Consider the following 26,568-nt stretch of genomic DNA (forward strand, 5'->3'; position numbering starts at 1 on the left):
ATCGCGGCCTGGTGTGTGGGCTCCAACGCACGGGAACGCAAGAGGCTGCAGAGAGTCGTGGGACTCAGCCAGTTCCATCACGGGTACAGCTCTCCCCACCGCCGAGGACGTCTACAGGAGGCGATGTCTCAGGAAGGCGACATCCACCATCAGGGACCCCCACCGTCCGGGCCGTGCCCTCTTCTCGATGCTGCCATCAGGCAGGAGCTACAGCACCCTGAAGACCTCACACCTCACGGTTCAACAACAGCTTCTTCCCCACTGCCGTCGGGTTCTTGAACCCACCTGAAAAACCCCAACACTGCCTCGGACTGGATTTCTTTTTCTCTCTCTCAATCTTGCACTAGGGTCGTTATGTTAATTTTGTTGTGTAAGATAAATAATTTATGTTAATTTAAGTTTATGCTAATTTTTATTTGTAATGTTTGTAACGTACTGTGCTGCTGCTGCCAGAAGCTCATTTTCATGATATTTATACCCAGGGTATGTGTGCCTGTGACAATAAACTTGAACTTGAACTTGAATTGGGAAGGATTTTATTCACACTGCAGGTCAGTGATTAAACAAGGGAGGGGGGAATTTGGAAGAGTTGTTATCAATGGGATGGGCAGAAAGCGGTGATTGGATCGATCGGCATGTGTGACAATTGATCTTTTTAAATCTCAGACAAATCAGTTTCAGTCCCGGGCATCAGTGCGGTTAGCGCTGGTATTGCGGGTTCGATACCCCGCCGTGCCTTGCACCTTGGTCGAGCTGCCAGCTCTGCGTCAGGTCTGCTATGTTGTCGTAACTCACAATGGAGCTGATGTCACTCGTACTGTCTCTTTCCTTCACCCCTCCGTTCCTGTCCACGAAACAAAAGCAATCGGAATCATCGGACACAGCCTTGGCTGCTACAGCCCACCCCACCTTATACCAGTTTTGCCCGATAACGGGATTATCTCTTAGCAGTGCGGTTGATGCAGGGCTGTGGGGGGAGAGCGGGGCAGTGGGATTAGTTTGGGGACTGGTGCAGGGCTGTGGGGAGAGCACGGGGCAGTGGGATCAGTCTGGGGACTGATACAGGGCTGTGGGAGAGAGCTGTGCCCCAGCTGGATGTACTTTGTTATATGAGTTAGATTAGTGTTAACTAAATTCGCTGTCTTTGTCCTCTGCTCTGAGCAGCCTCTCGATGCAGTCGGGGCTGAACACATCATAGCTGGAACCTTGATCCTTGATCAGCCTCAAACTAATACAGCTGAAAATGTGAAAGCAGCTTTTTTTTTGTGTCAGCCACATTCCCCCAACACTTACCTGCAGCAGAAGAGGTAAATCATCAGGGCTCCGATGAGAAGGACCACAATGGGTACCAGTACTGCAATAATGATGATGATGGTGTTATCTGGGAAGCAATGAAGAAACATCGGTCAGTCTGCAGCATTCCAATCAGCTGGAATTATGAGCTTGCCATGTTGAAATTCCTGTTCCCACTATAGGCAGCATGGGTGGTGGTCACAGTGTGGATTCTCAATGTGTGCAGAAGCTTTATGAAAGTCTGCGTTGCAAGAGAGTGATGTCAGGCACGGTAGTGTAGCGGCTAGCGTAACACCACTACAGCGCCAGCGACCCGGGTTCAATTCCTGCCGCTGTCTGTAAGGAGTTTGTACGTTCTCCCTGTGCCTGCGTGGGTTTCCTCCGGGTGCTCCGGTTTCCTCCCACATTCCAAAAACGGAAGTTGTGGGCGTGCTATGTTGGCGCTGGAAGCGTGGCGACACTTGCGGGCTGCCCCCAGAACACTCTATGCAAAGGATGCATTTCACTGTGTGTTTTGACGTACATGTGACTAATAAAGAAATCTTATCTTATCCTTGACTATTGATTGTGCCTCTGAACTACATGCCCCCGGCAGATTGGCCCACACTGTGACGTTGCTCTGTGCCTACTACCATTTTTCAAGGGGACATGGATGTATAGGGAGCAGGAGCATCCATCTTAGTTTAAGCCAAGTCTTCCATCCCATCTGTATGAGTTGCAGAAAGACTGAAGGTTTGCTTTGAGCTAAGGTGAGCTCCTCCCTCTCTGTCTACACACGCCGCCTTGCAAAATGCTAATCAAGCCACATCACAGGTTGGAATCCGTCAATTATCAGGGCAATAGCTGGCTTCAAGAGTTCCTCTCTTAGCACTGAAGACACAGACATTAGTGCTGGTGGATATGTGGAAAGAGCTGTCCGAGGAAGTGGGTGCAATTGCAACGTTTAAAAGGCATTTGGGTTCACGGATAGGAAAGGTTTAGAGGAATATGGGCCAAACGCAAGCAAATGGGACTAGCTCAGGAAGACACCTCGGTCAGCATGGACGAGTTGGGCCGAAGGGCCTGTTTCTGTCCTGTTGAACTCTATATAAATTTGAGATCCATTAGTTAGGAGAGTCTATGATCCAAGGGCATAAAGTGATGTGGCTTTAGAACTGAGATGAGGGGGAGTTTCTTCAGCCAGAGGGCAGTGAATCTGTGGCATTCACTGCCACAGAGGGCTGTGGAGGCCAAGTCATTGGGTGTATCTAAGGCAGAGATTGATGGGTTCTTGATTGATGAGGGGGGTTAAGGGTTATGGGGCGAAGGCAGTAGAATGAGGTAGAAAAAAATCAGCCATGATTGAATGGCAGAGCAGACTCGATGGGATGAATGGCCTAATTCTGCTCCTATATCTTGTGATCTTATGGTCTATCCCTTTCAACTACTGAGAGACCTTCTTGTTCCATTTTATTCTCACTTCTGTTCTTCCAGCCCAAGTGCAGTCTCTAAACCTGTGCCCTCTAGTTTTAGACTCCCCTACCCTGGGGAAAAGACTATGACCGTCCACCTTATCTGTGCCCCTCCTGATTTTATAAACCTCTCTAAGGTCACCCCTCAGCATCCTACACTCCAGAGAAAACAGCCCCAGTTTATCCAGTGTCTATGAAGTGTTGGCCAACCAGAAGTCTAACTGGGTCAGTGAGAATAGCAGTGAACAGGTCTTGGTGGGGAAGTGAGTTTTTGATGAGATTACGGACAACACAAGAAAAGCGGAGCACGAATAGGCCACTCGGCTCCTCTAGCCTGCCCCACCATTTCTGATCTACCCCAGGCCTCATCTCCTCTTCTGTCCCAGTTCCCCATCACCCTCACTCGCCCCGATCTTTCATAAAGTCTGTCCACCTCCTCTTTGAATCCCCCCCAGTGAATTCACCGCCCTCTGCAAGAAGTAATTACTATGTACCTTGATTTTCAATGACCTGGAACTCCGTCCCCTCGTTCGAGACTCTCCCTCAAGTGAAAACGTCTCGTCACCGGGGAGCAGAAAGCAAACAGGGGACATGCAGCCGCCGGGCATCCTGCTTAAGTGTCTCGTCACCCCATTCCCCGAGTCTGCACAAGTCTCCACAGTGTCTGTGACAACGTCCAATGTACTAACAAGGCAAACCCAGGAAACCATTTGGTTCTTGAACCAACCGGCACAACCCTAATCACTCGAGCTTGGCAACACTAAGACCACTTTGATCACTTTGCACTAAAATGGACTTTGGTTCTAATTGCGTTCTTTCTTGTAAAAACTGTGCTTAATTTATGTTTTTCTTGTGAATGCTGCTTGTATGGTGTTGCTGCAAGTAAGTTTTTCATTGTACCTGTGCATACATGGACTTGTGCAGATGACAATATGCTCGACTTTGACTGTGGTGTGGCAAAAAAAATCCCACCATCCTACAATATTCTACAGCAAGTCATCATCAAAAAATATAATTGTTCTCTTCTGACTCAGTGGTTGCCAATTCTTTAATTGTTCTGGATATTGGAAGCCATAGAAAGGGTGCAGAAGAGATTTCCAAGGATGTTGCCTGGATTGGGGAGCATGCCTTATGAAAACAGGTTGAGTGAACTCGGCCTTTTCTCCTTGGAGCGACGGAGGGTGGGCGGTGACCTGATAGAGGTGTATAAGATGATAAGAGCCATTGATCGTGTGGATAGTCAGAGGCTTTTTCCCAGGGCTGAAATAGTTGCCACAAGAGGACACAGGTTTAAGGTGCTGGCGAGTAGGTACAGAGGAGATGTCAGGGGTAAGTTTTTTACTCAGAGAGTGGTGAGTGTGTGGAATGGGCTGCCGGCAACGGTGGTGGAGGCGGAGACGATAGGGTCTTTTGAAAGACTTTTGGATAGGTACATGGAGCTTAGAAAACTAGAGGGCTATGGGTAAGCCTAGTAATTTCTAAGGTAGGGACATGTTAGGCACAACTTTGTGGGCCGAAGGGCCTGGATTGTGCTGTAGGTTTTCTATGTTTCAACAAAGACATGGAATATAGAATTTCTTGCATTGATGCAAGGCATTCGGCCCACACATCTGTGCTAATGCTTTAACAGAGCTATCTAATTAATCCCACTGCCACTGCTATTTCCCCAGAACCTGGCAAATTTGAAGCATTTATTAATTCGATTTGAAAGCTTTTATGGAGTCATAGAGTCATACAGCATGGAAACAGGCCCTTTGGCCCATCCTGTCCATACTAACTGTTGCCCAGTGATCTAGTCCCATGTGGCCCATGGCCCTCTAAACCTCTCCTATCCATGGACTTATCTAGATGGCTTTTAAACATTGCTAATGTGCCCGCCTCAACCACTATTTCTGGCAGCTCATTCCAAATATGCCCCACCATTTGTGTGAAGAAGCTGCCCCTGATGTCCCTTTTAAATCTCTCGTCTCTGACCTTAAACCTATGCCCTCTTGTTTTTATAAGATCAGATAAGATTTCTTTATTAGTCACATGTACATCGAAACACACAGTGAAATGCATCTTTTGCGTAGAGTGTTCTGGGGGCAGCCCACAAGTGTCACCACGCTTCCGACGCCAACATAACATGCCCACAACTTCCTCACCCGTACGTCTTTTGGAATGTGGGAGGAAACCGGAGAACCTGGAGGAAACCCACGCAGACACGGGGAGAACATACAAACTCCTTACAGACAGTGGCGGGAATTGAACCCGGTTCATTGGTGCAGTAATAGCATTGAGTTAACCGCTACACTACCATGCCTGCTCCCTGGAATAAAGACTATGTGCTTTCACCGTCTATGACCCTGTTGGATTTCCTTCCGCTGTTTTTTTAGGAGTGTGTCCACACTGTAACAACTCTCTGTTAAAAAAAATACACTTCAACTTCTTTATGCTATTGTCTGAAACCTTCCGCTTCTGCTCAGCAACCCCCTTGCATCCTTCATTGGCTGTGAAATGTTTGGGACATCCTGAAAGGAATGTGAAAGGCACTATGTAAATGCAAGTCTTTTGTTCTTTGTTCTGCAGTGGAAACAGTTTATCCCTAACTTTTCCATCTGAACCTTTCAAGATTTAGCTCTACCCGGTGCACGTAAAATAAAAGTAAACACAGAAAATGCTGGAAATACTCAGGAGGTCAGGCAGCCTCTGTGGAGAGAGAAACAGAGCTGACATTTCAGATCTGGGCCCTTCATCTCTGCTGCCTGACCCGCTGAGTTTTTCCAACATTTTCAGTTTTTATCTCGAATTTTCCAGCACCTGCAGTTTTAAAAGGTTTTCATGGGAAATAAAGCCCAAACTGATGGTGGAAGCTTTACCTTCACAGTATTTCCCTCTGTACAACGGATGACACAAACATTTAATTCCACTTTTAGTCTCTGCACATGTGCCGCCATTCTGACAAGTATCGCTGCCACAAGTGAGCCCTATTGAGGAACAAATCAATCGTTAAATAATTCATCAGTAATGCAGAAATCCATTTTACACGCAGACACACAAACACATGCACACTCACATACACACACACACTCACACACGCTCACACACATGCACACACACACAAACACACATGCACACACACACAAAACACAAACACATGCACACACACACACACACACAAACACACACAACACACAAACACATGCACATTCAACCTAACACACACGCTAACACACTCAAACTAAAACACACTAACACACATAAACACACACATACACAAACACACACTAACACACACTAATATACACTAACATATATTAACACACATGAACACACACATACAAATGCACACACAAACACATGTACACACACACACATACACTAACACACAAACATACTCAGATGGTAACACACACACCACACCACACACACACACACTCTCTCTCTCTCTCTCTGCACTTATGAAAATCAAACAATTAGTTGACATTTTTTAATTCCAACCCATTAAATGAGGTCATTTTACACAATATTCATCTTCTGTTGCCACAGTGTCTCACATTTACTTTCCACACAATAAAGGGTATGAAGAGGATAGAGTGGTCATTTGCCCCCAGCTCCTGTTCACCGTTACTTCCATGTATCGTACACTATCTGATGTCTCAATCTTCAATTGACAGCCACGGAGAGACGGAGCACAGAAACATGTCCCTCAGTCCACAGAGACCGTACACACCCATTTACTCTAACCCTTCAACTAACCTTGTTTTTATTCCCTCCACGTCCTCATCACCTCATTGCGTCCCAACCTGTCGGCACCCTCCTACCCCACCCACGACAGAGTCTGGGGGGTCCAATACTGACCTCAGCAAAACCCCACAAAGCTGCTGTATAAGCAAGTTACTCCCGACCCTCAGGCAGGTTTCTATGTTAAAATCAAAGTTTTTCCTCATAACCCCCTTGAATGTTTTACCTAAATCTGCACCTTTCCCATATTCCTAGTGAGATCGATAAGTAGGGACAACTTTGCCATAACATTCCTATGTTCAATAGATAGAAGAAGTCTTGCTCCATGACAGTGGATTGGATTTGAACTTTGATTACAGAGGTGTCCCTCCCCACCATCGGGAATATCTACAGGAGGCGCTGCCTCAAGAAGGCAACATCCATCATCAAAGATCCCCACCATCTGGGCCGTGCCATCTTCTCACAGCTACCAACGGCCAGGAGATACAGAAGCCTGAAGTCCCACACCACCAGGTTCAGGAACAGCTACTTCCCTTCAACCATTCGGTTCTTGAACCAACCAGCACAACCCTAATCACTACAGTTAAGCAACACTATGGCCTCTTTGATCAGTCTGCACTAAAATGGACTTCTGTTTTGTTTGTTCTTGTAAAAATTCTGCATAATTATGTTTAATTGATGTTTTTCTTGTGAATGCTTCTTATCTGATGCTCTGTGCCTGTGATGCTGCTGCAGGTAAGTTTTTCATTGCACCTGTGCACACATGTAGTTGTGCAGATGACAATAAACTCGACTTTGACTTGGACTTTGACCTCCTGCCCAATATATGGAAGAGAGTGTGGTTCCCAAACGAGCCTTATCAACCACCTCAGAACCAGAGTAGAAACAGGTCATCCTCGATCCCGAAGTACTGCTTAAGAAGGAGCTCGTTTTGACTTTAAAAGAAGAATGTTAATAATTAGAGGAGAGAAATTACCACATGTTCTTTTGGAGTTGATGATGGTGCATGTTGTGTTCTCAGGACAACGCATTGTCGAACACTGAATGGTATCTGTCATATTACAGTTGCAATCTTCTGTACAGTCATCAGTGAGGAACCTTTCTCCAACCTGTATCATAATTGGAGGAGAAGCAATACAATTAGACAATGCGCTGTGTGCTACGGAAAGTATCCAATACCAATCATAGCCTCGCCATCCCTGAGCTAGGGTCGGGGTTGATAGGACGTCTGTAAAAATGTTACCTCACTGCACTGGCATCAGAATGACCCATGGGAGATGGGGGCATCGTCCTTGCAGAAAGAAAGGTCAGCACATACACAGAGGTGGTCTCAAGGAGACGTACAGAAGCCTGGGAGGCGGGTAGCCTGAGAAGCTGTTTTCTCCAAGCGCCCGGGACTGCAAGAGACTGCAGAGAGCTGTGGACACAGCTCGGCACATCACGGAAATCAGCCTCCCCTCCATAGACTCTGTCTATACTTCTGGCTGCCTCGGAAAAGCACAAGGTCTAAGGTTCACCAGGCAGAGTTTACAGGATATGAAGGGAGGCATGAAGTCTGGACTAGAAACAGCACAGAAATATAAAAGGAGGCTAAAAAATTCGGCACGTCCCAGTTGACCCTCACCAATTTTTACAGATGCACACAGAAAGCATCCTATCCGGATGCATCACAGCTTGGTACGGCAACTGCTCTGCCCGGGACCACAAGAAACTGCAGAGAGTCGTGGACACAGCTCAGCACATCACGGAAACCAGCCTCCCCTCCGTGGACTCTGTCTACACTTCTCGCTGCCTCGGTAAAGCAGCCAAAATAATCAAAGCCCTCCCACCCTGAACATTCTCTCTTCTCTCCCCTCCCATCGGTCAGAAGATACAAAAGCCTGAAAGCACGTACCACCAGGCCCAAGGACAGCTTCTACCCTGCTGTTATAAGACTATTGAATGGACTTCTTATATGATAAGGTGGACTCTTTACCTCACGATCTACCTTGTGATGGCCTTGCACCTTATTGTCTGCCTGCGCTGCACTTTCTCTGTAAGTGTAACACTTTATTCTGCATTCTGTTATTGTTTTCCCCTTGTACTACCTCGATGTACTGATGTGGTGAAATGATCTGTATGAATGGTATGCAAGACAAGTTTTTCACTGCACCTCGGTACAAGTGACAATAATAAACCAATTTACCAAAGGTTAGTGTGTAAGTAGAACTAGGAGGAATTGTTGCAAGAGGTGGGCATGGCTGTTTAGGACTGACATAATTGCAGTTTAGGACTAAGATGGAAGAAATTTCTTCACTCAGAGGGCTGTGAATCTTTGGAATCCTTGGAATGCTCTATTGTTGAGTATAGTTAAAACTTTAGTCAGGCTGCACGTGGAGTATTGCCTGCATTTCTGGTCGCCCCATTACAGGAAAGATGTGGAGGCTTTGGAGAGGGTGCAGAAGAGGTTCACCAGGATGCTGCCTGGATTAGAGGGCATGAGCTAAGGAGAAGTTGGACAAATTTGGGTTGTTTTCTCTGGAGCGTCGGAATCTTAAATTTATAAGATTACAAGAGGTATGGGTAGGGTAGACAGTCAGAATAATTTTTCCAGGGTAGCATTGTCTAGAACTAGAGGACGTGCATTTAAGGTGAGAGGGGGAAAGTTTAAAGGAGATGTGTGGGGCAAGATTTTTTTACACAGAGAGTGGTGGGTGCCTGGAACGGGCTGCCAGGGGCGGTGATGGAAGCAGATACAATAGAGGGGTTTGAGACTCTGTTAGACAGACACATGGATATGCAGGGAATGGAGGGAGATGGATAGTGTGCAGGCAGAAGAGATCTAGTTTAATTTGGCATTGTGTTCGGCACAGACATTGTGGGCCGAAGGGCCTGTTCCTGTGCTGTACTGTTCTATGTCCTATGTTCATGGATGTGACCAATAATTCTTATACACGGGGATTAGGTAGGAAAATGGTGCTGAGTTAGGGGATCAACCTTGATCTTCACGAATGGTGGAGCAGGCTTATTTCTGATGAGGACCCAGGTTCTTCCCGGACTATGTTGAATTGGCAGTCATGATGTTATAACTGAGTTGGTCCAGGGCTTTCCCTGTCGATAGCATTCCGATAAATCGACTGGAAGTGTACCCACGGCTGTTGGGAGAGAGCAGGCTCAGTTTGCAAGTTCCTCCTGTTGAATAATCCACTAGCAGTCTCCTTAAGGCCTACCTGTCTGACCAGGCCTTTAGCCAGTGTGGCTTGGGATCAAATTTTGTTTGATAATTGATAATTTGAGTCATAGAGCCATACAGGACAGAAACAGGCCCTTTAGCCCAACCAATCTAAGCCTGTCCCATTTATCTGTGTTTGGCCCATATCGCTCTAAACCTTTCCTATCCATGTACCTGCCCAAGTGTTTTTTAAATGTTGTTGATGTTCCTGCCTCAACCACTTCCTCTGGCAGCTCGTTCCATATACGGACCACCCTCTGGGTGAAAAAGTTGCCCCTCGGGTTCCTATTAAATCTCTCCCCTCTCACCTTAAACCTGTGTCCTCTAGTGAAACAAAGGACTGCAGATGCTGGAATCTAGATGAAAAACACAATGATGCTGGAGGAACTCAGCAGGCCAGGCAGCATCCGTGGAGAAAAGCAGGCAGTGAACGTTTCGGGTCAGGACCCTTCAAGAAGGTCCTGACCTGAAACGTTGACCACCTGCTCTTCTCCATGGATGCTGCCGGGCCTGCTGAGTTCCTCTAGCATCATTGTGTTTTTTATGTCCTCTAGTTCTTGATTCCCCAACCTTGGGGAAAAGACTGTGTTCATTCACCTTATCTCTGCCCCTCATGATTTTGTACACCTCTATAAGGTCACCCCTCATTCTCCTACGCTCCAGTGAATGAAATCCCAACCTGCCCAACCTCTCTCCATAACTCAGTCCCTCGAGTCCCGGCAACATCCTCATAAATCTCCTCTGCACTCTTTCCAACTTAATGGCATCTTTCCTATAGCAGGGTGACCAGAACCGAACACAATACTCCAAGTGCTGCCTCGCCTACGTCTTGTATAACTGTAACGTAACATCCCGACTTCTATACTCAGTGCCCTGACTGATGAAAGCCAGCGTGCCGAGCGCCTTCTTCACTGTCCTGTCCACCTGTGATGCCACTTTCAGAGAACCTAGGTCCCTCTGTTCTACAATGCTCCCTAGGGCCCTACCGTTCACTGTGAAAGTCCTACTGTGATTTGTCTTCCCAAAATGTAACACCTCACAAATTAATCTCCATTTGCCATTCCTCGGCCCACTTACCCAGATGCTCAAGGTCCCCCTGTAATTCTTGATGACCCTCTTGGATAGCTAGGTGGGACTGGAATTGATGTAGGTGCTTTGCAAATGCAAGTTGTTGTTGCACTCACCTCGTAGTACTTGTTCCGGTAGGTGCAGCCACACTGACTGTAAGGCACACAGTCAAAGCCGCTGTAGACAAAGCCCCTGTTGCACTCACATCCTTCCATGCATGGGCTGTCACATTCTGATGGGGCGGCCAGGTTTGCACAGGTGGGGGGGCAGGCAGCCATGCAGGGCCTGTACGAGCTGTTGGGGGGACAGGCCATCGCTGCAAAACAGGAACACTGCTGTTAGAACGGGCATCGCTCCCCACTGAAATCAGATGGTGCAGTGGGTAAAGCTGCTGCCTCACAGCTCCGGGGGGGGGTGTGTGTGTGTGTGTGTGTGTGTGTGTGTGTGTGTGTGTGTGTGTGTGTGTGTGTGTGTGTGTGTGGTGTGTGTGTGTGTGTGTGTGTGTGTGTGTGCGGTGTGTGTGCGTGTCTGTGTGTGCATGTGTGTCTGTGTGCGTGTGTGTGCACGTGTGTCTGTGTGTGCGTGTGTGCGTGTGTGCGTGCTTGCATGCATGCGCATGCGTGCATGGAGTTTGCATGTTCTCCCTGTGACTGCATGGGTTTCCCCCAGGTGCCCCAGTTCTCTCCTACATCCAAACAACGTGCGGGGTCGGTGGGTTAATTGGCCGCTGTAAATTGTCCCCCTAGAGTGTGGGTGAGGGGTAGAATCCGGGGGGAGTTGATGGGAAGGGGGGGAGAATGAAGTGGGATCGGTGTAAGTGGGTGGTTGATGGTCGGCACGGACTCAGTGGGCTGAAGGGCCTGTTTCGTGCCGAATCTCTCTGTGATCCTACGACTCGATAAGATTTGCTCACTGATGTGCAAATTAGACACCCTGACCTTCATGATCAAAGAACTTGGATAGGAGACTGAGGGGTGACCTGATAGAGGTGTATGAAATCAATAGGGGCTTAGACAGGGTGAATGTGCACAGTCTTTCTCCCAGGGAAGGGGAACTAAAAACCAGAGGGCACAGATTTGAGGTGAAAGATTTAACAGGGACTCGAGGGGCACTTTCTTGATACAGAGGGCAGTGGATCTATGGAACGAACTGCCAGAGGAAATGGTTGAGTGTCACTCTTTGGAATTCTCCACCCTCGAGAATAAGGGAAACACTGACTATAAAGAAATTCGGCATGTCCCCGTCGACCCTCACCAACTTTAATCGATGCACCATAGAAAGCATCCTATGCGGATGAATCACGGCTAGGTACGGCAACTGCTCTGCCCAGGACCGCAAGAAACTGCAGAGAGCTGTGGACACAGCCCAGCGCGTCACGGACACCAGCCTCCCCTCCACAGACTCTGTCTACACTTCCCGCTGCCTTGGAAAAGCAGCCAGCATAATCAAAGACCCCACCCACCCCGGACATTCTCTCTTCTCCCCCATCCCATCGGGCAGAAGATACAAAAGCCTGAAAGCACGTACCACCAGGCTCAAGGACAGCTTCTATCCCACTGTGATAAGACTATTGAACGGTTCCCTTATACATTGAGATCGACTCTTGACCTCACAATCTACCTCGTTGTGACCTTGCACCTTATTGTCTGCCTGCATTGCACTTTCTCTGTAACTGTAACACTTTATTCTGCATTCTGTTATTGTTTTACCTTGTACTATCTCAACGCACTGTATAATGAATTGATCTGTATGAATGGCATGCAAAACAAGTTTTTCACTGTACATATGACAATAATAAACCAAGCTACCAATTTTACGTTCAAGATTGAGAGAGACTCTACATGGGAGTGACGTACATTGGAATAAGCAAGTGGTGCTGAGACCAGGGTCGGATATGTTGAACTTTACTGTATGCTGGTACAATAAAGCTCCCTCCTGCTCATATTTCCAAGGATGTTCTTGGGTTTCCAAGGAGTGAAAAATACCTTGGCCTGTACACCCTTATCCATGGGGGATTCCTGATTAGTCTTGTACACGTATCAGGGAGAGGGGGTAAAGTTGTATCCATGAATTCCTACAGAATTTCCTGCCCGTTGGCCAATGTACTGTCAACAAAGGTAAACTCCCCAGCACCCAGAAGTGACTGAGTCAATGGTCTCCACCTTGGATTCTAACCCTGGGGTCTACAATAAGCTGTGGCATCCCGGAAGCAGGGAGGAGAAAGGAAATCAGGAAGGGGTTGGATCAGTGTTGGGGGGGGGGGGGAAGCGAACAGGGGACATGGATTCGACGCAAGGCATGGGCACTTGGATCTTTCACCCACCAGTTGCTCCTCGGACCCTCCCCAGTATTTCAGGTACAGACTCACCACAGCCTGTGTATTTTCTCCAGTCAGGCAGAGCGGTGCCGTTCGCCTGACAGGCTTGGACGTACATCTCAAAGCTGGCGCACAGCATCTCGGGGTCAGCGGTCTGACACAAGTCATAGAGGCAGTTCCTGTCAGAGGCAGAGGGAGAAGGTCAGTGTCTCCGCGGCAACCTGGGGAAGGGGCCGACCAGGGCTGATGGCAGGACCTGCGGCTCCAAATCAAACTTGGAAAATGCAATAAAATCAAGGAAGGAACATTTCCAAGACATCTGACGAGGGAGTCGGGATCACACCTCTCCGTACATCGTGCTCCGCACAGAACGCAGTGGAGCCAGTCACGCAGCACGGAACAGGCCCTTCGGCCCAACTTGTCCATGCCAACCAAGATCCCCATCTGAGCTAATCCCATTTGGCCCATATCCCTCTAAACCTTTCCTGTCCATGTACCTGTCCAACTGCAGCTTGATCCATATACACACCTTTGCGTAAAAAAGTTGCCCCTCAGGTTCCTGTTAAATCTCTCCCCTCTCACATTAAACCTGTGCCCTCTAGTTCTTGATTCCCCAATCCTGGGAAAAAGACTGTGCATTCACCCTCTCTCTGCCCCTCGTGATTTTATACACCTCTATAAGGTCACCCCTCATTCTCCTTTGCTCCAGGAGTTAAAGTCGCAGCCTGTCCAATCTCTCCCTAGGACTCAAGTCCCTCAAGTCCTGGCAACTTGTAAATCTTTTCTGCACCCTTTCCAGTTTAATAACACCTTTCCTATAGCAGGACGAACAATGAACACAATACTCCAAGGGCAGCCTCTTGGACAACTGCACCACAACCTCCCAGCTTCTATGCTCAATACCCTGGCTGATAAAGGCCAGTGTGCCAAAAGCCTTCTTCACCACCTTGTCTACCTGTGACTCTGCTTTCGGGAAACCATGTACCTGAACTCCAAGGCCCCTCTGTTCTATAACACCCCCTGGGGCCCTGCCATTCACTGTGAAAGTCCTACCTTCATTTGACTTTCCAGAACGCATTGCCTCGTGTTTATCTGCATTAAGCGCTGATGTTATTGAAGTTTGCTTACCGGTAATACAATTCTGGTTCAATAAAAGGATGGCAGTTGCGGAACGGCCCTTGAGGGTTCAGAAGAGCCCCACATTGAGTTGTGCTGTTGAAGGTGGAAGCATCGCAACTCACGTATCCGGTCTCCGGCTCGGGATCTGTGCCCTCCTCAACATTCTCACGCCTGTTCCACACATAGAGAGCCACTTAGTAACCAGAACAAAGATAGGCACAACCAAACTCCATCTGAGCAGCAGCTCGAGTTCTGTACAAGAACCCGCCATTCACTGGGTTAGAACAATTCTGCTGGAATATTCGGCCCATCTTGGTGATTAATGCCCTTTGGCAGAGCAATTGGATCAATCCCACTCCCCGGACTTTTCACCATGACCGTGAAACGTAGTTAAGTTATGGAGAGATACAGCATGGAAACAGGCCCTTCAGCCCACCGAGTCTGTGCTGACAATCAACCTACACTAATCCAATTTTTCATTCTCCCCACATTCCCATCAAATCCCCCCCCCCTAGATTCTACCCCTCACCCACACGTTAGGGGGGCAATTAACAGCGGCCGACTAACCCACCGACCCCCGCACGTCGTTGGGACGTGGGAGGGGACTGGAGCCCCCGGGGGGGGAACCCACACCGTCACGGGGAGAACGTGCAAACTCCACACACACACACATACACACACACACACACACACACACACACACACACACACACACACACACACACACAGACAGACATGCACAGAGACAAGCACACACACAGACACACACAGACACAGACAGACATGCACAGAGACACGCACACACAAACACACAGACACACACAGACAGACATGCACGGAGACAAGCACACACAGACACACACACACAGAGACATGCACGGAGACAAGCACACACACACCACACACAAACACACACACACACACACACACACACACACACACACACACACACACACACACCACACACACACACCTGCTGCACCACCGTGCCATCCCTGATCAACTTAACTCAGTTCTTTGACTATTTTAATGACCAAGGTTAAATTAATCGGGTTTGAGCAGCAATAGGCTCAGTTGTGTTAAAGTTGCCAGAAGGAGCAAAGGTAAAAAACACAGCTTTAATGACGTCAGGATCAATTTTCTAGCCAATGAAATGTGGGGTCACTGCTGTGGTACGGGTAACCATGACAGCCAGTTTGTGCACAGCAAGCTCCCACAAAGAAAAAGCAAAGTGACAATGATCAGTTCGTCTGTTTGAGTGAAGTTGACTGAGGGAGAATATTGAGATAAAGATCTCAGTAAATGAAAATCAGAAAATGCCCCACAAAAAGAAAAATGCAGGAAACAACACATCAACAAGAAGGCAGCATCCATCATCAAAGACCCCCACCATCCGGGCCGTGCCATCTTCTCATGGCTCCCATCGGACAGGAGGTGCAGAAGCCTGAAGTCCCACACCACTGGGTTCAGGAACAGCTACTTCCCTTCAACCATTCGGTTCTTGAACCAACCAGCACAACCCTAATCACTACCTCAGTACAGTGACACTGTGACCACTTCGCACTACAATGGACTTCATTTTTTTTTCGTTCTCATTGTGTTCTTTCTTGTATAATTTGATGTTTTTCTTGTGAATGTTGTGTCTGTGATGCTTTGTGCCTGTGATGCTGCTGCAAGTAAGTTTTTCACACATGGACGTGCAGATGACAATAAACTCGACTTTTTGACTTTGGACTTTGCTTCTCTTTTCCTGACCTCCCAAGAGTTTCCAGCACTTTTTTGCTTATAATACTGGGGAAACCTTTCTGCTTTTCTTGGAATTAGTGAGATGGGAACTTTTAACTTCCCCCTGGGAAAAAGGCAGAGTCTTGGTTTAATGTCTCCACCGACAGACAGGGCTCTAGCAGGGCAGCCACTTAGTCCCGCACTGAAGTCTCAGTCTGGCTGATACACTCAAGTCTGGAGTGGGATTTGAACCTGTGACCTTCTGTCTCAGTGCTACCCAACAGCAGAGACTGACGGGCCTGTGCTTGGTGCCCTCCTCTGCAGAGTTTTGGCTGATGGGAACCAAGTTAAGGCTTCATCTGGTTGACTTGAGGAGAGTGGAGAAGTTCTCCCCAACCGCTTGGCCAACCTTGTTCCCTCATCGATTATCAATTAAAAGAAAGACCTGATCATCACCATACTGCTGTTAGTGGGATCTTGCTGTGCGAAAATTGGCTGCCTTGATTCGCTGTGTTACAAGGGGGGGGGGGGTGGGTGGGTGGTGGGGAAGCTTCAATGGCTGTAGTGGGCTCTGGGGTGTCTTGAGGTTGAGAGTGGTGTTATATGAATTCACTTCTCTGAGGTCAGTACTGCCCAGATGGAGGGGCTCCACCTGGAGACATGGTTGTTGGGGGTTCCTCACCTGAACCTCCTCAGCTCGGACGGTTGTGTCCACTTCCTCTTCCGTTCATAGTCATCATCATCGTCGTCCTCTACTTCCCAGCTATTCCCAAACTCCTCCAGGTCGGAAACCCGCGTGCCGTCCGGCAGGGTGAAGTCGTTCCTGTATCTCCCGTCATAATTGCCACACAACCCTCGGACCTTCCTCTTGTACAGGCTGGGAACAATAATATCTGGCGGAGGACAATGTGGGTGCCTTAAGTCACAGCGAGTTACCGGCTACCCGTTCCTTGTAGCCCTCAGTGGTGTCGGGCCTCCTTCTGGTTCCCATGGCGACGTACCCCTGCAATGCTGTTCATTGGGAAGTGCCAGGACTTAGACCCAGTGACAATGAACGGTCACTGATATAAGTCCTGAGAAGATGGATGTGGGCCTTGCGAAGGGTGTTCTCTAAGCCCCATTATCTAGGAGGTCTTGTGTTTGGGAGGTGCTTTCGAAGAAGCATCCACAGGACTTAGAAATCAGGGTGTTTCACACTTTCCTTAGGTGACACACAAGTGGTTCACCCACCCACCCAGTAATGGCAACCATCTGACTGTAGGTGCAATCAAGCCACCTTGGTTAAACTCTGAGAGACAGCGTCATGAAAAAATGGTGTTTTGTGTATGTTAGTGGGCATGGGTTGGAGCAACCAGGGCGTGAGGAGAACGTGCAGTTGTCCTGTCTAAGGATCTGCAATCCCTCCAGCTCCCTGGACTTCTCTCTCTGACGTCCCTGGGCCTCTCTATCCTGCATTTCCCAAGACTCCCTCTCTGCTGTGTCCTTGGCTCCCTGGACCTCTCTCTCTCACAATCCCAGAACCTCTCTCACCCACATTCCCTGGACCTCTCCCTCTCCCACATTCCCTGGACATTCCCTGGAGCTCTCCCTCTCCCACATTCCATGGACCTCTCTCTCCCACATTCCCTGGATCTCTCTCCCCCATTTTCCCTGGGCCTTCCTCTCTCCCACATTCCCTAGATCTCTCTCTCCCATTTTTCCTCGACCTCTCTCTCTCGCACATGCCCAGGATCCCTCTTTCCTACATTCCCTGGACCTCTCCCTCCCACTTTCTCTGGGTCTCTCTCTTTTCCACGTTCCCTGGAACTCTCTCCCCCACTTTCCCTGGGTCTCTCTCTCCCACATTCCCTGGACCTCTCCCCCATTTCTCCTGGGCCTCTCTCTCTCGCACATGCCCTGGATCCCTCTTTCCTACATTCCCTGTACCTATATCTCCAACATTCCCTGGATATCTCCCACATTCCATGGACCTCTCTCTCTCCCACATTCCCTGGACCTCTCCCCCACATTCCTCCAAGCTCCCTGACCTTCCCTGCTCTGTGCTACCTACACCCCTGGGGCCCCCACAGTACCAACCTCTGCCTGATCCACGTTGGTAACCCATCCTTAAACAACCTACCCAAAAGCTGCGAGCTTCACCTTGAAAACCACTGCTATAGACACAGCTATGTGTGCCGACAGTGGAGACAGACATTGGCTTAGGATTAATGAAAAAGTCTTACAGTGGAACGGGAATGTAAAGTTCAAGCCCTCTGAGTCTGCTTAATCTTAGAATGACATTGAGGAAGTATCTCAATGTCACACATTCGGCAATAGGTTCTGCCCACACCCTTTAAAATGCAGAAAAGGTAAACCTTTCTCCAAGAACCTTAAACAAACAGTGGACAATACAGGGGAGATCTAGTCCTTTGATGATCTTCGGGTCATGAGCTGGCAGGGTGCAGATAAACTCAACTGTGATGCCAATTTGCAAAGGTCCCTTACCTGCATTCTCTTTTCCGTCAAAGTTGACGGAGAGACCAAAGTCCGTCTCCAGATACAGGGTCCTGGACTTCTGGTAGATGTGGAAACCTTCACGTGATTTGTATGGAGGTGTCACCTCTTCATCATCCAGCTGTGTGTCAAGAGAAGAAATTACTTTCATGGCTGTCGGGATGGAGATGTATCTCAGTCTGAAACACCAGTGGAGTGAGGAATGCCATGTAGTTCAAGTAGAGTGGTGTGCCCTGGGTCTACAGGAACCAGATACACGGGACCTGTCTGTATGAGTTTGCAGATGATACCGCCATTGTAGGCCGTATCTCAAACAGCGATGAGTCGGAGTACAGGAAGGAGATAGAGAGCTTAGTGGCATGGTGTCACGACAACAACCTTTCCCTCAGTGTCAACAAAAGGAGCTGGTCATTGACTTCAGGAAAGGGGGCAGTGTACATGCACCTGTCTACATTAACTGGTGCTGAGGTCGAGAGGGTGGGCAGCTTCAAGTTCCTGGGAGTGAATATCACCAATGGCCTGTCCTGGTCAAATCACGTAGATGCCACGGCCAGGCAAGCTCAGCAGCGCCTTACTTGCTCAGGAGGCGAAATAAATTCTGTATGTCCCCGTTGACACTCGCCAACGTTTGTCCATGCACCAGCAGAAAGCATCGTATCTGGATGCTCTGCCCAGGACCACAAGAAACTGCAGGGAGTTGTGGACACAGCCCAGCAACGTCACAGAAACCAGCCTCCCCTCCTTGGACTCTGTCTTTACCTCTCACTGCCTTGGCAAAGCAGCCAGCATAATCAAAGACCCCACCCACCCAGCGTCATTCTCTCTTCTCCTATCTGATAGAGAGACAGGAGCCTGAGACACATACCACCAGGTTTAAGGACAGCTTCTACCCCACTGTGATAAGACTATTGAACGGTTCCCTTATATGATGAGATGGACTCTGACCTCACAATTTACCTTGTTGTGACCTTGCACCTTATTGCACTGCACTTTCTCTGTAGCTGTGACCTTTACTCTGTACTGTTATTGTTGTTACCTGTACTACATCAATGCACTCTGTACTAACTCAATGTAACTGCACTGTGTAATGAATTGACCTGTACGATCGGTTTGCAAGACAAGTTTTTCACTGACCTCGGTACAAGTGACGATAATAAACCAATACCAATCAAGATACAGATCCTTAGTAATAGAACCCCAGTGAGAAGAGAGATTGTGGGTGCAAAAAAAAGATTTATGAGGATGTTGCCGGGACTGGAGGGTTTGGGTTGTAAGGAGAGGTTAGATTATCTGGACTGTTTTTCCCTGCAGCGAAGGAGGCTGAGGGGTGACCTGATAGAGGTTTATAAAGTGGTGATAAGGTGGATGGGCCACAGTCTTTTCCCAGGGTAGGGGGTTAAAACTAGTCTCCCTCTCAGGATCAGATCAGATTCTTTATTAGTTACGTGTACATTGAAACACACAGTGAAATGCATCTTTTGTGTAGAGTGTTCTGGGGGCAGCCCGCAAGTGTCGCCACAGCTTCCGGCGCCAACATAGCACACCCACAACTTCCTAACCCGTCCGTCTTTGGAATGTGGGAGGAAACCGGAGCATCCGGAGGAAACCCACGCAGACACGGGGAGAGCGTACAAACTCCTTACAGACAGCGGCCGGAATTGAACCCAGGTTGCTGGCGCTGTGATAGCGTGACGCTAACCTGCTACACTACCGTGCCTGCTTGCTAAAACTAGAGGGCATAGGTTTAAGGTGAGAGGGGAAAAGATTTTAAACGAGGGGCAACTTTTTCACACAGAGGGTGGTGGGTACATGGAACGAGCTGCCAGGGGAAGTGGTTGAGGCAGGTACAATTACAGTATTTAAAAGACACTTGGACAGGTCCACGGATAGGAGGGGTTTAGAGGGATATGGGCCAAATGCAGAGAAATGGGACTAGTTCAATTCGGCAACTTGGTTGGCATGGACGAGTTGGGCCGAAGGGGCCTGTTTCTGTGCTGTAACTCCCTGTGGGAACCCCTGACATCGAGTGAGTGTACATGCGGTACAGGGTATAACACACCTTTCCATGATGTATATTGGTTATATTGCGACTGATGGATTAGGAAACACAGTTTGCATTAACTATCGTGTTATAGCAGCACTCCCCTGAACTGGTAATGATAACAAGACATTGGTATCTATAAGCCAAGGAGTACCCAAGAAAATCTACCTTTGCTCTTGAACCCAATTAACCCTTCAGTCTCCAAGAACACATCATTGTTGGCTGTTGAGCCCATTTGCTCCCATATAAGAGCTTCAGTGGTATCCAATCCTCCCTGAATCTCCCCTCTTTGTACTCACCCTTCTACGCAGAGGTGAGATACTTCCCCACCAGTCGGGCAGGGTTGGGAGCTTCAGAATGAGAGGGAGGTTGTTCAGCCCCTCTTGCCATTCCCTTGCATCATAACTGTCTTACCTGCCCTGGTTCTCTTGCCCTTGACATGAGGGAATACCAACATCCTGAGTTTATCATTATCACAGCTGCTTTTGGCAATGGATCCACTGGCTGGCGGCACAGTGGCTCAGCGGGTAGGGCCGCTGCCTCACGGCCACAGGGACCAGGGGTTTGATCCCGACCTCCGGCACTGTGTGTGTGTGTGTGTGTGTGTGTGTGTGTGTGTGTGTGTGTGTGTGTGTGTGTGTGTGTGGTGGTGTGGTGTGTGTGTGTGTGTGTGTGTGTGTGTGTGTGTGTGTGTGTGGAGTTTGCACGTTTTCCCCGTGACTTGAGTGGGTTTCCCCGAGTGCTCCGGTTCCCTCCCACATCCCAAAGACTGGTCGGAAAATTGGTCCTTGTAAGTCTCCCTAGGAGGCAGGAGAATCGGGGGGGGGGGGGGGGAGCTGACAGACACCTGAGGGAGAATAGAGACACAAGGAACTGCAGATGCTGGGACACTCAGGACACTGGAGGAACTCAGCGGGTCAGGCAGTGTCTGTGGGGGGAGACGGACAGTCGACGTCTCGGGTTAAGACCCTTCATCTGTTGTGGGAGAGAATAGGTTACGTGGAAATAAGTGGGACTGATGGGAATGCTCTGGCATAGATTTGACGGACCGAGTGGCCTCCTTCCACATTGCACCCACCAGCAGCCGCTTCCTCTTGTGGAATTCTATCGAGTGGCCGTAGACGTCGATGTAGACCGTGGCCAAGTAGGACACCTTCTTGTTACCCCGCCCGCACTTTGTTTCTGCCCTCGATGTTGAACGGCTGCAGGGTCTCGGAGTCGGCGTAGGTGGTGGCCAGGGTGTAGGTGCCTTTCCCTTGGAAGTGGTGAGCCCAGTCCGTCGAAGGTCAGGTAGTGAGGGTCGCCTGAGATGAGGCACGCTTCAAACGCTGGTAAAGGGACAAACAATAGCAGGTTATGGACAATGTGCTGGAAAATGGGGTTAGTGTATCAGTATATGATCTAAGGAGGGACCTGACAGCTGCTTATAAAATTATGAAAGGCAGATATAGCTCGGACAGTGAGGAACTTCTCCCCATAGCGGAACCATAGCAGAAAATGTTCAGAGGGATCTTGGGGTCCAAGTCTAGAGTTCACTGAAAGAACAGAGGGTGGTAAAGGAGGCCTACGGCATGCTTGCCTTCATTGGTCAGGGCATTGAGTTTAAGGGAGTCGTGTTGCAAGCTGTATCCGGATGCATCACGGTTTGGTGTGGCAACTGCTCTGCCCAGGACTGCAAGAAACTGTTGTGGGCACAGCCCAGCGTGTCACGGAAACCAGCCTCCCCTCCATGGACTCTCGCTGCCTTGGTGAAGCAGCCAGCATAATCAAAGACCCCACCCACCCAGGTCATTCTCTCTTCTCTTCTCTCCCGTTAGCTAGGAGCCTGAGGGCATGTGCCACCAGGCTCGAGGACAGCTTCTACCCCACTGTGATAAGACTATTGAACGGTTCCCTTATACAATGAGATGGACTCTGACCTCACGATCTACCTTGTTGTGACCTTGCACCTTATTGCGCTGCACTTTCTCTGTAGCTGTGACACTTTACTCTGTACTGTTATTGTTTTTACCTGTACTACATCAATGCACTCTGTACTAACTCAATGTAACTGCACTGTGTAATGAATTGACTTGCACCATCAGTATGCAAGACAAGTTTTTCACTGTACCTCGGTACAAGTGACAATAATAAGGCAATACCAATTTGGTTAGGCCGCACTTCTTATGTGCAGTCCTGGTCGCCCCATTACGGAAGGACATGGAGGCTTTGGAGAGGGTGCAGAAGAGATTCACCACCAGGATGTTGGAGCAGAAGGTTCCAGAATCTGCAGTCTCTTGTGTCTCCATTGTGTTCACCAGGATGCTGCCTGGTGCCAATTCCAATGCCAATACCAATCCCAATACCAATAGCAATTCCAATTCAAATTCGAATTTCATTTCCAATACCAATTCCCATTTCCAATACCAAAGTTAATTCCAATACCAATTCCATTACTAATACCAATTCCAATTCCAGTTCCAATTCCAATATAAATGCAATCACTTTCCTTTATGACTTCACATTGCTTGCACCCTCATGCTGTGCCTGATATCCCCAAGGACACATCAATGCCTCGACCACCCACGACCACTGATCATCAGTTGCTCCCCAGGGTGTGTCTGTTCCCTGGAGAGAAGCATCACTGACTCAGGCAAACAGTGAAGAGGTGTGCAGTCACCGGGACCAGGCCAGCAGGGAACGCAATAGGGGGGGTGGGAGGTGTTGGTGTGAGGAAGGGGCAGCTGTGCATTACTTACAGACAGGTCTGCATTTGTATCTTCCGTCCTTCTTCAGGGCGCACACCGAGTTTTCGCTGCATTTGTGGGCCTTGCAGCTCAGCTGTCCTTTGTTGCAGGTACATCTGGTGTCACAATGCTGGTTCAGCCACTTGTCCCCAGACTGGAAGAGAGCAGCAAAGTGAACACAGAATAGTACAGCACAGGAACAGGCCCTTCGGCCCACCACGTCTCTGCGGACCACGACGTCAAATTAAACTAAACCTCTTCTGCCTGCACATGATCCATCTCCCTCCATTCCCTGCACATTCATGCGTTTACCTGCCTCTTAAACCCCTCCATCATATCTGCCTCCACCACCACCCCTGGCAGCCCGTTCCAGGCACCCACCGCTCTCTGTGTAAAAAACCTGCCCCGCACATCTCCCTTAAACTTTCCCCCTCTCACCTTAAAGCCACGCCCTGTGGTATTCAACATTTCTATCCTGGGAAAAAGATCTTGGCTGTCTAACCTATTGATGCCCCTCGTAACGTTATAAAATTCTATCAGGTCTCCCCTCAGCCTTCGACGCTCCAGAGAAAACAGCCTTAGTTTGTCCAACCTCTCCTTATAGCTCACACTCTCTAATCCAGGCAGCATCCTGGTGAACCTCTTCTGCGCCCTCTCCACTTGTAATGGAGCGACTGGGACTCCAAGTGTGGCTCATCCTAAAAGTTTTATACGGCTGCCACAAGCTGCCCCAGAATCATAAAGCAAAATACATAGCTTCTGCCAACCAGGGAGACTTTTAACACCCCTCACCCCCACTCCCCATTGCAACTTCAAAGGTGGGTCATTGATTAGGCTTTGAGGCCATTTTCTTCCTTCTAGTTCCAGCTCCTACAGATGGATTATCTAGACGCACAATCACCACCCTCGCAGCCAGCTCCACCCCTATCATTTAGACTCACGGTCTCCACCCTACCATCACTTCCCCTTTATTCTTTCCACAACAACCCCTTCTTATGATTGGGGGTGATGGGCAATTGTCACAGAAGAGTAGGTAAGATCTCTTTATTAGTCACATGTACATCGAAACACACAGTGAAAATCATCTTTTGCGTAGAGTGTTCTTGGGGGCAGCCCGCAAGTGTCGTCACGCTTCCGGCGCCAACATAGCACGCCCGCAACTTCCTAACCCGTACGTCTTTGGAATGTGGGAGGAAACCGGAGCACCCGGAGGAAACCCACGCAGACACGGGGAGAACGTACAAACTCCTTACAGACTGTGGCCGGAATTGAACCTGGGTCGCTGGCGCTGTAATAGCGTTACATTAACTGCTACATTACAGTGCCTGCTCACAGAGTCAATTAGCACAGAAACGAGGCCCTTCAGTCCAACACATCCATGCCAACCAAGACGCCCACCGAAGCTAGTCCCATTTGCCCGCGTTTGGCCCAATTCCCTCTAAACCTTTCCTATCTATGTACCTGTCCAAATGCCTTTTAAACGCTGCTATTGAACCTGCCTCACCCACTTCCTCTGGCAGCTCGTTCCACACACCCACCACCCTCTGTGTGAAGAAGTTGCCCTTTTAAATCTTCCCCCTCTCACCTTAAACCCATGCCCTCCAGTTCTTGATTCCCCAACCCTGGGTAAAAGACTGTGCGTATTCACCCTATCTACATCCCTCATGATTTTATACACCTCTGTAAGGTCACCCCTCAGTCTCCTACGCGCCAAGGAATAAAGTCCTAGCCTGCCCAACCTCTCCCTATAACTCAGGCCATCGAGTCCTGGCAACATCCTCGTAAAAGGCCTAGGGTAGATCAGCCATGATCATATTGAATGGCGAGGTAAGTCTGAGCTCTGATGAGAGGTCTTCAACCTGAAACGTTAAATGTTTCTATCTCCACAGACACTGTCTGACCCACTGAGTGTTTTCAAGTTTATTGTCGTGGGCATATATACCCAGGGAAAAATGCCATGAAAATTAGCTTGCTGCAGGACGTTACAAACATGACAAACGTAGGTTATAGAGTCATATTAAGCTGGAAAGAATGCAGAGGAGATTTACAAGGATGTTACCGGGACTGAGTTATGGAGAGAGGTTGAGAAGGCAAGGACGTTATTCATTGGAGGGTATGAGGATGAGGGGTGATTTTGTAGGGATGTATAAAATCATGAGGGGCATCAATAGGGTGAATGCACATAGTCTTTTCCCCAGGGTTGGGGAATCAAGAACTAGAGGACACGGGTTTAAGGTGAGATGGGAGAGATCTAATAGGAACATTGTGACATTTGGCAAGTTGAGGCCATTTGGCCTGTCAAGTCTGCTCCGCCATTCAATCATGGCTGAGTTTTTCAACCCCGTTCACCTGCCTTCCCCCCTAACTGCCCTTACCAATCAAGAACCTATCAATCTCTGCTTTAAATACACCCAATGACTTGGCCTCCACCACCCTCTGTGGCAACAGATTCCACAGATTCACTGCCCTCTGGCTGAAGAAATTCCTCCTCGTCTCAGTTCTAAAGGGACGTCCCTTCATTCTGAGGCTGTGCCCTCGGATCCCGGGCTCTCCCACTGATGGAAACATCCTCTCCATGTCCACTCTATCCAGGCCTTTCAGTATCCGGGAGGTCTCAATGAGATTCCCCCCACACATCCTTCTGAACTCCATCGAGTACAGGCCCAGAGACATCAAACCCATTACACCCTGGGTGTGTGTGCCTACAACAATAGACATGAACTTTAACTCTGGCTAACGGTGACGAACGAGCCCAGGTTATGGTTCTCATGGTTAGAGATCAAATGATTGATCATTGGTCGAGATGCTTCATCATTGGCCCAAGTGGTCTCCGTCGCTCTGATCCACCTACTTACCACCGGGGACGCACCAAACCCACCTCGTGGTAGTCGTTGTTGTAGTCGACGCAGCCGCAATCCTCCAGCCGGACGCAGCGGTTGTCGCTGAGCACGAAGCCGCTGTCACACTGGCATCCCTCCACGCACGCGCGGTTGCTCTCGCAGGTGGAGGAGGCGTAGATGTCGGTGCACGTGGCCGGGCAGGGGGACGCGCACTCGGTGTAGTGGCTGCCCTTACCGCAGGCCAGAGCTAGGGGAGGGGGAGAAAGGGCAGACGTCAGTGGGACCTGGACCCGGCAGAGGTGTCCAGAACTTGGAATCAGAACCAGATTTATTATCACTGACTTATATGACGTGAAGTGTGTTGTTTTGTGGCAGCAGTACAGCGCAAAGACATAAAGCTACTATAAACTACAAAAAAAGTGCAAAAAAAAAGGAATAACGAGTAAGTGTTCATGGGTTCATGGACTGTTCAGATGGCGGAGGGGAAGAAGCTGTTCCTGAATCGTTGAGTGTGGGTCTTCAGGCTCCTGTACCTCCTCCCCGATGGTAGTAACGAGAAGA

The 26,568-nt window shown here is 48.9% G+C and overlaps 1 protein-coding gene across 1 annotated transcript; it reads right to left on the reverse strand.

Annotated features, from left to right (window-relative positions):
• Nucleotides 1-659: 659 nt before the first annotated feature.
• Nucleotides 660-26,124, reverse strand: LOC127586549 (zonadhesin-like). The gene is made up of 12 exons (XM_052044587.1): nt 26,046-26,124; nt 23,180-23,321; nt 21,520-21,769; nt 18,392-18,521; nt 16,590-16,800; nt 14,192-14,353; nt 13,115-13,242; nt 10,863-11,062; nt 7,444-7,576; nt 5,603-5,710; nt 1,294-1,381; nt 660-844 (listed from the first exon to the last, which is right to left on the reverse strand). The coding sequence occupies exons 7-12, from the start codon at nt 13,200-13,202 to the stop codon at nt 700-702; spliced, it is 762 nt and encodes a 253-aa protein (XP_051900547.1). The 5' UTR covers nt 13,203-13,242; nt 14,192-14,353; nt 16,590-16,800; nt 18,392-18,521; nt 21,520-21,769; nt 23,180-23,321; nt 26,046-26,124; the 3' UTR covers nt 660-699.
• Between the last annotated feature and the right edge of the window lie 444 nt (nt 26,125-26,568).

The sequence above is a fragment of the Pristis pectinata genome, chromosome 37, assembly GCF_009764475.1.
Source record: "Pristis pectinata isolate sPriPec2 chromosome 37, sPriPec2.1.pri, whole genome shotgun sequence".
Taxonomy (NCBI): Eukaryota; Metazoa; Chordata; class Chondrichthyes; order Rhinopristiformes; family Pristidae; genus Pristis; species Pristis pectinata.